This window comes from Pyxicephalus adspersus, chromosome 6 (genome assembly GCF_032062135.1).
Source record: "Pyxicephalus adspersus chromosome 6, UCB_Pads_2.0, whole genome shotgun sequence".
Lineage (NCBI taxonomy): Eukaryota > Metazoa > Chordata > Amphibia > Anura > Pyxicephalidae > Pyxicephalus > Pyxicephalus adspersus.
Window position 1 is genome coordinate 70,811,262 of NC_092863.1, and position 14,683 is coordinate 70,825,944.

The window sequence follows — 14,683 nt, forward strand, 5'->3', positions numbered from 1 at the left end:
CCAGCAGGTGATTTAGATGAAGCCAGAAAACCCTTATAAAGTGTGGTCCAATTTGCTCAGAATGAAAAAATCCTTCCTGATCCTCAAAGGCAGACGGATACTCTTTAGAATTAACCCAGATAATTAAATATGTATGCCTGTTTTCTTGAATAATATATTTAAGCCTACTCGATTATTACTTTAATTGTAGTTTTTATATAAATTTGGATATATTAGTCATTCTGTTATGTAGTTTTTAGAGTTATAAGCCGCCATGAAACTTGAGACTTAGTCACCTTTGTGTTCTAGACATAGAGTTAATATGAAGAGACATTTATGAGCCATTGGCTTCTGTTGTCTTACAATCTCCCGGGTGAATACAGAGTGAAACTTCAAAGAGTTTAGAGCAGAGCGGCAGTTCATATCCAGGTCACTCTGTTGAAAGTGAGTAGATGCTGTACGCAGCAACACAGAGAACTTGAATGTGCTTTTTCATGATGATTATATTGCCTAGAAATAGCAATACATACATTAATTAAAAACAAGATGTTAAGAGCAGAGTATATCCCACTTGCCTTTTGCTCTGATCAAACCTTATTAATGCAGCATAACTATAGCCAGTGCAGGCTTTTCCATTTTTAGGATGCAGTATGGTCATAGACTGTTGTATATGAATATAAAATGCTCCTATGGACCAAGTCTGGCATGTATTTACATGGAACGGATTTTTGAAAGAGATCAAATTTTACATTTGGAGGTCATTCATAAAATGCAGATCACCACATTTGCAAGTCATCAATAACTCCTGCATAAGGCTGTAGGCTACACTTTTTAAAGAAGGGGCCAATCACATGACTCTGACAGGTCAATGATTGGGCTCTCTCTCTCCCAAATTTTTCTCTGTAGAGATCCAAAGGTGAGTTGCTCACCAAATAGGATGCCTTTACTCAAAAGTCCACAAAAAATGTACACAATGTGACTTGGGACCTACTGGAATTGCATAATACATTATAAACTGTTCATGCTGACACATGTGACCAATGAATGTTTGGTAAATGCAACGTATATATGACATTTACCAGGTTGTAAATAAAGTGTATGTTTGTGAAATGTATTTTTAAAAATACCACCTTATCTTAAATAATCAAAGTAAAATATCACTTGAAGTAAGGCATTACTACCCTTCAGTGGTGGATGTAGCCAACATTGGGCCCCTGTGCAGAACTGGCTTGGGGTCCTCCATCCGAACTGACTTGTCACTGTTGGCTGAGGTGGGTCCTGGGCTTTGTGCAGCTGCACACTTTGCACCTCCCTATGTGTCCACCCCTTCTACCACAGACTGGGAAACCTCAGTCAGCCTAGGAAGCTTGACCAACATATATTATTGTACATTCTGCTTTAGATTTACTAATGTAAGAGTAGTTTATTGGGGATTCTTATATACATTAAATGGATTACTGATCTTGGAGCAATGGTTTTGTGCCTTGAAATACCACCCCCTCCCAAGCTCATGAACATTCAAAACATATAAAAGAGTAGGCCGCTTGTTAAATTGTGATATTTAGTCCAACTGCTTTACTTCTGAGTACTACTCAAGTTAAACCATTTTATGACCTGATGTAAGTTTTATTAAAGTGTGCATTTAAGGTCATACTTTTTTGGTACTTTTTGCATCTCATCCTCTCATTAGTCAGGTGTTACTTCTCACTTGTCCTCCTTATAAGAGACAGGCCATGATAATAGCAACACCTGATCCAAATGACCCTAGTGATATCTGATGATACCCATTTGTCTATAGTGATACCTCCCATTATATACTCAGTGGTGGGGACACCTGACCCATGTGACCTTTTTGACTCCTATGAGGATTAGTGAGTACATGACTAAGTAAAATGAGCTATATCCTTAAAAATGCAAAGAAAATGTACAATTTTTTTTTGAAAAAGCAAAGAATAAACAATTATCCGTATTACTTCTGAGAATAAATTTTCTAAAACTGTATACACATTGAGCAATATAACAAAAAGTCAAGTATAAAAGGCTCTAATCAGGAGACCAAAAAGTGGCCTGAATTGGTCCTGCAGGCCAACTGTTGCTACCTTTCTTACTCCGGTTTCTTTGATACTACATAGGGGACACATAAGTACATCATAAGGTAAATACAAGAATGCAATGGATTTGACTCTCAAAGGTCCATAAAGTATGATTACAAATGAAAGTTGATGTGCATGGTTATGTCAAACCCCATGTTGGCAACAGTAATAAATATCCATTTATGGGCTGTAACTCCTAAAGTCATTACAATAACATTCAAATCCTCTTTTTTGTGTCAACACTGAAGCTGGTTTTCATTTAAGCACCTCTGAGACCAGGCTTGAAAAATAAACAAATGTAAAAAGATTGAAAGTTAATAGGGCTCATAAATACTTTTTATATAAAAGAAATATCATATTAATGCACATAGGGGAATATACCTAGCTTAATAATTTCTCGTCTCTAAAAACCAAGGTCATATCTTCACTGTAAACAGGGAGCATCCACTAGGGAAAGATAATGTTAATATCACAGTGTGCTCTGACTGTCAGCTCTCTCATATTATTAATAAAATCATGGGCTGCTCTTTACATCCATAACGTTTTTATTGATATTTTTACGATCCAAAACTACTATTTTCATTGTCAGAATGGCATACTTAACATATTAGGATTCAGAAATGGAAACAAGAGCAAGAATACCAGAATACTAATTTTAATAGTGTTATTAGTAGCTGTTGTAGTGCACACTTACTATTGAAGTAAATGGATTTATTTTTTTAATGTTCGTGACATTTTTGTTAGATTCAAGGTCTTTGGAAATGAGACATGTATGAAAATTTTAGATCACTCCTCTATTTATGTATGTTACATACAAAGTTCTAGGCTATTGATATCCTGGAAGGGTCAGTGGCTTTCATCTACAGCTAGAAATGCCAGTTCACAGGCTCATTAAGCTGCACTGAACCTGAAGATATAAAGGACTATGCAAACTTAGATGTATAGGTTTTTAATACATAATGGCACTGTTATTAGGAAGAACATGGTTTTGAAGGTCGAAGTGTAATGGTCCAAGAGCAAATTAACCCCAGGTGTGCTGAAATAAAATGTAGCAGCAATGCTTATATGTCTGATAAAAAGAGAGATTTTTTTTTTTTTAATATTCTAAGCCTACTTTCTGTGTATACTCGAATATAAACCAAGGCACCCACTTTTACCTGAGAAACAGAAAAACTACATTAGTATAAACCTAGAGCACAATGTGGCCCCTTTTGCTAACATTAGAACAGTAATCAACACAAATGCCAATAATATAATATGAATAATACAGTACATCCATTGAGTGGTATTTCTAAACATTTTTTAAAAGGGGAAAAAATGAAAATCACATTAACTGTGTTTGTATTTGTCTATCTTTTTTACAGGTAAAAGTTTTTTCTGTTTTTGAGTTGGTTATGAATGAGTCACTTTCTCTTATATAATCAGCTAGTGGTGTGATCTGAGTATGAACGTGAAATGCCTTGGGACATGAGACATTAATTTTGCCACCATTTGAATTATTGGGGATCTATATGTATAGTTGTTTGGTCCTCTTTCCAATGGAACGTTAAATTGGAAAGACCACTCTTTTGTACTATTGTATGTACTTGTTACTGATTTTTGTACAAATCACTTTAATGATAAAAAAAACCACTGCCTACAAAAACCCAGCTTTCTTTGTTTGAGTGATCCGAGTATAAGCGAAGATTCTTTTTCTAATGACATTTTCAAATGTATGACATCTTACAAACTTTGAGATGGTAAAAATGCTTTGGACAACTTTGGCACAGTTATTGTAAATATTATTAATTATATAGTACAACTTACTAATAACTTCAAAAATGAATGGATAGGTCTTAAAAACAGGTACAATTTTTTGAAAGCTAGTGTATAAGGACAATTTATAATGCACCATAGAAATGTTCATTGCATTTAAGTTCCAGAATTTTTAACCTTCCTGGCAGTATGAATACTAAGTATTTTTAAATGTAAAAGTAAACCGCTTTTGGTATGGAAAATTCAACCCAAGCCACGCTCTGGATCACCACTAGATAGGTTAATCAAGGTTCGTCAGGTATTAATAACAATACACTTGAATTTGTTTGGCAGTATCCATTGGTGTATTATGAAGGAGCAGTGGTTTTACCATAGAGCATACCTGGCCCTATAAAATGATCCTATTATTTCTTACATAGTATTCAACTATGTGCATCAGACTTAATGACACCCATTTTCGATCCCCTCTATGTTCAGCAGATGCTAGCAAACATAAAGATGACAATACGATACTAAAACACTAAAATAAGTATCTATGCTTTTAACACAGTGACAATTGTTTCTAGCCAAGTTCAATGAAATCTGAAAATTGCATGCACATGTATTCATTTTTAAAGCTGTCCCTTTTAACACATGAATCATTCTGTGCTGTTCTTGATCTATGGACTTGTATTGCATGGACAAACTGTATTAACCAGTGTTAGTTGCTTCATGTTGCTTTATGAATACATTATATAGAACTATGTTTTCTTTATGTATGTTTAAATAGAAATTATATTATAAAAAAATATACATTAATATCAGAATTGGTATTTTTTGTTAATTACAGGGGCTTGTGCGATCTTTCAGCAATTTTAATGATGTGGGCTTCCTTCAAGTGAAAGTCATAAGAGCAGAGGGATTGATGGCAGCTGATGTCACCGGTAAGAAGATTTGGTGTACAAAATGTCTTGTCACTACATTTACATATATTCTCCAAACAGCTCTTAATTAAAATTTTAAAGGAATGAACTGTTTTCCTGCGATTCATTTGATGAGACTTATTTGGTACGTTTGGTTACATCTGGGGGACATAGTGCACCACAGTGACATTCGGAAGATGACAGGCAACCAGGAGTATCTTCTTCTGATTCTTATTTAAAGGGTTTTCGTAGGGAGTGTGGGGGGTTTTAATTAAAACCATGTCATAATAATGGAGTTTTTTATGGTGTCTGGAGAATAACAGCAATAATATAAATAGTGAATTTTACACATTAAAGCCTTTGTTTTTTTTCTATTGACTCCAATGACATGATTTCATAAAAGCAGAGTGGTATTTTTAATGATAGTATAGTCAGACAGATACATCTAAAGCCACCCTAGGCACATATGAATGATGACGCCCTTTTTGCAAACTCCAACCTTTTTGTAATGTTATTAGTTTATTACAAGAACAACTTGTATACTCACAGCTACTTACCTGTACAGACAAGCAAACAAGAAATAGATTAGATGGGTTTTAGAGAATTCTTGTTTAAACATCACATACATATATTCATACTCATCACCCTAGCTTTAACTGTTTAAAAGTGTCTAGAAAAAAAAAGTATTCACAGTTTATAAAAAGACTTATAAAAGACTTGGTGCTGCACCTCTTCTTAGGCCTATGAATGCCATTTTGATAATTATAGACCTTCATAAAATAGTTTAATTAAATTTCACATAAAAAATGTGTAATTTATCTCCTGTGTATAGGAAATTCTCCCTGCATACAATACCTAAGTTGGTTGAAACACAGTATTAGTTGTAATGTAGGGTGAAAACATAACAAGCACATTTTATGTAATAGTAGTAGGCACGAGTAAATAATAGTGATTTAAATTTTTGGATGTAAATGTAAAACACTGCTAAGGCTTTTGTCAATGGGGTAAATTTGAATCCTGTACATGGGGGCAGAATATTTGCATCTCTAGTGATGATTTATAACCAAAGACCACGTGACATGGGCAGGTTATTGGACAGACAAGATGTACCTCTTTATAACATATGATATGTTAATTTTATTGACAGTTTCACTGGAAATAGGAGATTTTCTTCAAATTGTAGAAGAACCATATTTCCAAAACATTTTCTTTCTTACAGAGACCAATAGAGCTCTAACATATATCTTTTAAAATATATATCTATATCTAGTCTTGTAGTCTTCTGCAAATTGATCTGAACCTGTTGCCTATTAACAAGACCTTCACCTCAATATTCTATCATGAATGCTGCTACAAGACGTTTCTATGCCTTCAACCCCTTCATAAGTGCTGTGACTTTCTTCCATCCACTCTGCTTCTATCTATTAATAAATTGTAAATATTATTCCTTGTCAGAATATTAACAGTTTATCCCCCACCTATATCTGTGATCTGATTCATAAATATTCCCCATGACACCATGTCTTGTCCACCCACAGGTGTAGGATTTCTCTTTAGTGACTTTGTAATTGTAAGATGCCTAAACATTCTTCCAAAAACAGTTTTAGATTTTCTATCTATCCTCCTTCTATATTTTCACATTGCTAAACAGACAGTAAAAGACAATGACAATGTAAAATGCTGTCACAATAAAGCATAATTGTTTATTATTAAGTTCCTTTAGAACTAGAGCAAATAATATTTTGCAAAATATATGCAAAGCCTTTTTGTTTGTTGTTTTGGAACGTGGTTTGCGCCTATTTCAATTTTTCAAACAAATTATTAATCTAAAACTACCTATATCTCTGGATCTATTAATGAGTTTAACCAAAGGCACCCATGTTTTTACTTTAATATATGCTGAGTTTGAGCTGCTCAGGTATGTGGGTTTTCTTTAACAAGTTCTCCAAATCGTAAATCTATGTTTACCTTTTTTTCCTATAAAACGGGGAAGTCTTTCCTATAAAACAGGGAGAAAAACACAACTAACTCAATCCATCTATAGAGACAGCTTGATATACAAGTAATCTTAGGAGTTCCTTGCTAAATGATGTACCCTCATTATATACCTTCAGGTTTTTCTGTGACATTAAATTATGTGTGCTTTATTTAGAATGTCCCTGTGTATATTTCATTTCTTTTATAATCATGTAGAACATAGAGACCTAGAAACAAATAGAGCATAAAATCTGATTGTAATATAGAATAAAGACATACTAGAAGAAGATATAATGCTGTTTTAACAATTATCCTATGAACATCCCTATTAGCTTATGGTTTAACATTAGCAGATTCACATTCATTAGCAGTGTGAAATCTAAGTCTTCTTTGACAGCCCACTTAAAAACAGTCTGTTTTGCTGTCTGTGTGCTTTAATTAAGATGTGTTAAGTTCTAGCTCCTTTGCCCCCCACCCGCTGTGTCACAGACTGGCGATCAGACACTTTCAGATGGTCCAGCCCATGACTTTGACCTTCTGAGCAGTACAGTGTTCCCGGGGGAACCGTTCAACTCATGAGTTCTGATTTCACACTTCCAGGATGCCTCGGCTCTTTTAACAATGACAGGGAGACAAAGGCCTTTAGAGCAGGCCGCATAGGGACTTGTTTAAATTGGAAACTAGAGAGGAGTCAAGGAACAAGGTTATGGGCTACAGAACAGCACTTTTAATAAAGAGCTCACAGCTCTGGTTCAGTGCAATGGAGTCTGCTTCAATTCAATTAATTGAGCCATTTATCTGAATCATCTCACACCCAAATATTTCTCACCAGAAATTCTGTGTAAGTATTGTTTTTTATGTACACTAAATATAGGATTTATTTTAATAGCACATTTTTACAATGTGTAGTATTAGTGTCCAGCTGCAATAAAAATGCCATTTCAGTTTCATCAACTGACCCGCATTATTTAAATACAGGAAACTACCCACAAAAAAATATCTCTTTTACGCAAACACCGATGATACGATATACAATATAGCTCTACACTTAAACCTGAACCTGGGACCCTCAGGCATCTTTGCATAAATAAGTTTTTGTTTAGCTCCTACAGAAAAATAGACAAATGCTTCAGGCTCTGCTGGCACTGATTTGTTGGGGGTAACATTATTTTCAGCTAGTTATGGCTGTAGGTGCTTTATAAACCAGAGACGTATAGACCTAAACCAGTCAAAAACTATTGGATTAATACTGGCATACAACATCTATTGATACCTTAAAAAGGCTTTACCACTTTGCCCATTATGGGTGAAGGCACAGTCTATTTCTATCTTGCCTGTGCTCACCTTCTCTGCAATGTTTTACCTCTGCATGCGTGGAGACGGTCACAGGACCCCTTCCATACCCAATGAGTATTTTCCATGGCTCCACTTGAGCAACAGTGGTAGACAGTAGTAGGCAGAGTAATTGGGCCAGGTAAGAGACTCTGTCATTTCCCTCAATGGACAGAGTGGCAATTTCTTGTATTAGTATAAGTACAGCTTTGGCCGGGCTTTAAATATTTCGATTCTTACTTTTTTAAGTAATTAAGTCAATCTCTCTTGTTATATAAAGTTGCAGACCCTATGAAGTAATTCATACATATGAAGTATATAATTTTTTGCAATTGATTGTTTGGGTTCAGTCCCAGCAGTCTGCTCTCCTATCTTCTTTAGCACATTCTCTATGTTTCAATTCAAGATAATAAAGCTGGAAAAAGTGGCACACACGCATGTGAATGGTGAGTGGTTTGAGAGTGTAGAGGCTTATAAGGACAAAGTTCAATAAAAGGTTATGCATAGATATAGATTAAACTAAGTTTTTTTTGCAAGCTGTGCTTCCACTAGGTAGATACCCATATTTACAAATCCTTGGGTCATTGTCAGAAAAACAAAAAAAGCCTTCCATCTTTATAGCTGTATCCATAACAGATAGCTGCAAAGGACAGGATCAGTGCATAACCTGTGACATCTGTTCCAATTTATAAATAGCTTGACAAATTCTCTGCTTTCCTTCCCTTTGGTAAGCATAGCAAACCCAGATCATAACAATTAAATAAACTGGATGTGCATTCTCTTATCCTCCGCCTATTCTCCTACTTCTGTAGCACAGTGTTTGGCCTTCTGGTTGGTTTGATACTGGTCCTGGAACCAGAAGAATGTGTTGCAGCACCTGGATCTGGGATATTAGGTTGATCCGTGAGACCTGGGATTTACTTCAAATTCTGGGACAGTCCTGTGAAAATGTACATATCGCTATTCTGTAAATATTTATACTTTTTAAATATAGACAACTTTAACAAGGCAATGAAGTATTGCTAAGTGGGTTTTAACAAACATTTAACATTGATTATAGAACAACTTTAGCTTAAAATTTATTTAAAAAAATGATTGTACACTTCCATATGCAGTTGGTTTATGCTGATTGGGTAATGTCCTTTTTACATGCTTGGCTATACAATTCTGATTCAGATTTGTCAAACTGTGACATCCTCTCATGCAAAGTGTGAAAATGCTTTTTTTCACAACGGCCCAATGTCTTTCTGACTTACCTGCCTTTGCTGTCTCCTATACCACTGCCTGTGCATAGACCAAAATGCTAGAACACATAGAACACAACTCGTATCTGCAAGTTGCTGGGATTATGTTTACGAGGGGGTGCTGAGAAGTTCCTGGCTTTGCCCCCTTCCAGATGAAATAAAAAAATTATTGTGGGGGCATATGACAGCCTAATATCTTAGTACGTAACTGTGCAAATATCAGGTCTTTGCGATTCTTAAAACTGTTTTTTTCTTTTAGTCACAAGCAAGTTTCAAGTTGTCGGGAGTTACAATGACGTGACATGAAACTTGCTTGTGCCTCTGCCATCACAGCTTCTCACTAAAAGAAAAAAACAGTTTTAAGAAACCGCTGATATTTGTACAGTTACATACCAAGATATTAGGCTGTCTTATGCCCCCACACTCATTTTTTTATTTCATCTGGAAGGGGGCAAAGCCCGACTCATCCATCCTTCCCACCGCTCCTCTTCCGCTGCATCTCTTTGTAGTTCTCTTCAGTGGCTTCCATTTCACTTTGGAATCAAATCCTGTGCTTTGCCTTCAAATCCCTCCACAGTTCTTGCCCCACTTACCTTTCTGCCCTAGTAAAAAATTACTTCCCTAGCCGCTCTCTTCGCTCCTCCAATGATCCACTAATGACTTCCTCATCACACACACAGCTCCAAAACTTTTCTAGAGCTGCCCAACTCTCCGGAACGGTCTTCCTCATCCTATTCGGCTTGCAAAACCCATTTTTTCAAACTTGCCTACCCATCTTCTTCTCTCTTTTGAAACCGTCACTACTTCCCACCACTACATATCTCCCCTTCTATTGTGTGTTACTTCCCCCACCTCCTAGATTGTAAGCTCTTCGGGGCAGGGTCCTCTCCTATAGCACTGTCTGTATTAGCCTGTCATTTGCAACCCCTATTTAATGTACAGTGCTGCATAATATGTTGGCGCTGTATAAATCCTGTTTAATAATAATAATAAAAATAATAATAATAATAATAACAATAAAGTTACAGTCAATTTAAGGGAAATCTATCTTAGACCTCCTTCCAAAATTCCTAGTTGTCTGAAATTCACTGGATATAATATATTGGCTCATTGAGTCAGAGCAAAGTAACAGTTCCTGATTTAATTTCTTGTTCTAGTTGTGTCACTCATAATAAATTGAAACGTTTGGGTCATCCTTGCAGCCACGCAACCTGCATTTTCAAAAGAAGTTAAGTAATGCCATATTTCATTAGTGAGGTTTCAGATTTATGATAAAGCCTTCTAGAGGCTTCAATGTATAAAATGCACAAGTAACCATATCTATGGTTAGCTTAAATAATTTCACAAATCAAAAAAAATACTCTAAGAATAATTTTTGGCATGGCTGGCTTTGCCATACCGCAGTGATTGCTTTATTTTATGTCTGGTCTAACAAGAGCATGTTGCTAATTCTGCATCATTGTCTCATTTGTTACTCAGCACCTTTTCATCTTCTCAGCTACTGCAGGTCAGAGCTACAATATTTAATCACTGCACAAATGTGAAAAATGCCAGTCAAACTCCTACATTGTGAACGGCCGAGGTTGGGAATATGAACTGCAGCATAATATAACTATACAAAATGTTCAGAGATTGACCCAGTGACCCAATTGCTTTAGCACACCTTTAAAGAGAAATAAAAACAGGTTGTTAGAAATAATGAAGAGGTGATATTTTTTCTTCAAATGTAGTGCTTTCAATAAGATTAAACAAGTTCAAGACTTCCTACTATTTCCTGTTCTGTCTGACACTTAGATGGAAGGAGGAGCATAGTTAAAAAGGTTTTATTGGGGACACTGATAAAACATGAATGACCTTGTAAATGTTTTACTGAATGGGAGCTAAAAATTTGAGGTGGCCCAAAAATGAAGGTGTGGTTTTGAGGCACCATGAGCTGCACATTACTAACTCCTCTTTGAATCATACAATGTTTTTTAATCAGGTTCACACCTTTTAAATGGCTTAACTGTAGTCATGAGTTTGACTATGAGGCATTTGCCCTGGGGACTAGGTCAAATGATTTCATCAAAAACTTTATTGGAAAGTTTCCTAGGGAAATATACATTAATGGTTTTCCATGTCATACAGAAGGAAATGTGTTGTATGATGCCAAGAATTAGCTAAGATTTGTAACTTTACCTTGTGTGGGGTGTTATAGTTGATCAAATGTCTCATTAAGAACAATAAATTGAAGAACATCTGCCAATCCGTGATCATGCTAGAAACATTATTAATTACCCTGTCTGCATGTTCCCACAGGACAGGTATATATGCCCCATTTTTTGTGATGCATTGACCAAATCATAGTAGGTAATGTACTTTTCTTGGATGGATGGTCAAGTGTCCTTACGCAAGATGTAAGCTGAGATATCAGTCTGGTCTAGAATAGCTATGTTGTGTCAAACTCTGTCTCAGCTGATGGATGTTTATGGTGCATGCATGGTTCAAATGCTTATTCCTTAAAAATAATTGCTCTCTATTAGAAATATTAACTACTAACAAGCACTTGCAACAATTGGAAGTATGTTGTATTCCCTCATTGGGCAGCCCTAGGTATTCCAATCTCTGCTTACTAATTTCAGCTGAAGCCTAAATCAAATACATCTTTGCAGGGATTGGACCTTGCAACCTTTATACTAAAGAACTAATTTAAAGCTGTTTAGGTCAACTTCATGTGGTATGCCAAACAAATGCAAAGTTGCTTTGAGGAACGAGCATGATATATAATGTGTTAAAAATGAAAAAGTTTGTCTAAGCTACCTTTTGTCATCAGAGGTTAATTACCAAGACTTGGAAAACAGCCTGATATTCAGGAAAGACAATGTGATGGATGGAATCTTTGTGATGACCTCTACATGACTAAATCTCAGTGTCTATGGTCACTGCTTGGTTCAATCACACGTTTTAAACTGGCTTCAGGCTAGGTATATACAGACTGATTTTTGCAAGCACTGCAACTAGTGCTATTGTTAGGCGCAGACACCACCTTGGCTAGTTACAAAGTACCTGGATATCTTTCCGTTGCCTCTTTTTACAAAGTACTTGTACACACATGCTGTATTTACCATTGTAATTAGTAATTTTGTTGCTCAGTCAGTAAAAAGTCTGTTACAAAATAAATTATGTAGGTAGGAATAGAAGGGGTAATGATGTTAATAACATTTATATGACAAAAAGATGGAGGAAGATTCCTCATGGAGGAAACCCCAGCCAATATCTGTGGAGCTCATCATTTAGTCTGCACAGAGAAGTGGTCATGGGGTTACCCTGAAATCAGGCACTTTGAATATAGAAATCTTCAGGTATCACCAGTACAGTTTAAAATTCAGTCATAAATATATAACTGTAGGAAAACATATCCATTATACATTATGTACAATAATAGGCCTGCATGGGATATACATTATTAAGCCTGCTGCTAGGTCAATATTTCAGTCAAATAAAATCTATATTGTATGTTATAGGAGCTTGTATGGCCCTTAGTGCTGTACATACTGTATTTCCATTGAGGTTGTATGACCCTGTTATAACAAGTTTAATCATTTGTGTTTCAAGCAATCCAGGGTGTAGTGTGTGTAATTTTATTTATAGACACAGGAGTCCCCAATATAGATGTTTGCTTAGTTTCTGAAATTCTGAATTTGGCATTTAAAATGTTCAATATTTTTCAAAATATTATCACTATGTTATACAGTTATGTCTTTGCTTGCATTCAACTATTTTAGAGATCTAAGGAAATTTAAGAGCTTTTGTAACAATTTAAATGTCCCACCCTATGCCATCAGGAAGAATAAAGGATATAGGATATTCTAAAAACAAATAGATGCTCCCATCGTTTTGCTGATCTAGCTGTGAACAAGTGGAGTCCCTTTTAAAATAGTGGAGGTTTGGAAATCAGATACCAGCTTCTTTATTCTTTAGTTTTGAAATTCTGATTGCCAGTTTAATAACACATTTAACAAATGTTAAAACACACTTATAAAGATATAAATGTTAAAACACATTAACCACCTAGCCGTTAAGCCCGACCTTCGTACGGGCAAAAAAAAAAGGCTGGGATGGTTAACCCCGAGTTTTTGTCGCATCCATACTTACCTGGTCCCGCTGTGCTCATCCAGCGTCGTTTTCATATTCCAGCGTCGTCCTCCGTCCATCATCGTCCGTCGGTCTCCCTCTCCAGCGTCGGGTGCCAGCGGGACCGGTAGGATGCCGGCCAGCGGAACACAAGATACCGGCCAGCGGAACATAAGATGCCGGTCGGCTTCTTACCTGGTCCCGCTGATTGCCGATGATCCTTCTTCATCCAGCGCCGGGTGTCTTCTGAAGCGAGAAGCCGTCCGGCTGAGAAAAAAATAGCCGGACGGCTTCCCTGCGTGCAGTGGATCACTTTTGGTACAGAAATCTAGACCTCAGTGTAACGCTTAGGTGGTTAAGATAGGAACAGGTTTTGTTCTGTGGCAATGAGAATTTACAGTCTGTACTGTATTTACAATGAAGGGCTGGAGACAAACTTTATCTGCTGGAATTGCTATAGTATCTGATCACCAAATGCAAAAGTAGTCTGTGGCTCTTTCACTTTCATTGCAGTTGCATATGACACTTATGTAAAATGGTGACAGCACCACGGATCTCCACTATAGCCTATAGAAATCACCAGCATAACACTCTCCTTAGGACCTTAAATGGTGACCAGGTCTGTTTGCCACTTTAAAATGTGTCCAACAGCCCTAAAGCATTGGTAAGTAGTAAAAAGTAGCAGGCGTTAAGAAATCGGTGTTCATTAAAAATGAAATCATGTCATCTGATCATCAATTTCTTGCATTTTATTAATGTCGGGTTTTCGGATAAATAACAGCACATCTTGCATCTGTGTGAATAGCTCTTTTATAAATGGGCCCCAAGAAAATTTGTAAATTCACTAGCAAAAAAAAAATAAACTGATGTTTAGCAGTTTTTAAGCTCTAAGAGACATTAGTAACATAACCTCATTAGGGATTATTATGCAGATACATGAGATCTTAAATTCTTTTTTTTTTTAACTGCATTACAAAATAGAATACTACACCCTACTAGAAGCCAAAAGACAACTATATTCACCTTACAGCAAACATGAAAGATCACTAAGCTCCTAAACACAGTGTAAATAGAGACATCATTACAATAAGAATAAGAAATATAGCTTCAGAATGAAAACCTAAACAACAAAACATCAGTTTACCATTGCTCGGGATTGAAAGAATATGTAATAAACTGTTCTAGAGCACCAAATGTCAGTGTGCCACTCTTGTGGGTTACAAAATAGTCACATGAGATAGGGAAGCATTAAACTATGTGATCATTTACGTATGGAACAAAGAGAGAT

The 14,683-nt window shown here is 36.1% G+C and overlaps 1 protein-coding gene and 1 long non-coding RNA gene across 3 annotated transcripts in view; one reads left to right on the forward strand and one right to left on the reverse strand.

Annotated features, from left to right (window-relative positions):
* Nucleotides 1-14,683, reverse strand: part of LOC140334062 (uncharacterized) — a 420,558-nt gene that overhangs the window by 393,322 nt on the left and 12,553 nt on the right. The gene's annotated exons all lie outside the window — the stretch shown is intronic.
* Nucleotides 1-14,683, forward strand: part of MCTP1 (multiple C2 and transmembrane domain containing 1) — a 374,168-nt gene that overhangs the window by 180,510 nt on the left and 178,975 nt on the right. For both annotated transcript variants that reach the window (XM_072416147.1, XM_072416146.1), the window contains one exon: nt 4,657-4,750. In XM_072416147.1, coding sequence (XP_072272248.1) covers nt 4,657-4,750 — 94 coding nt within the window. The remainder of the gene's footprint in view (nt 1-4,656; nt 4,751-14,683) is intronic.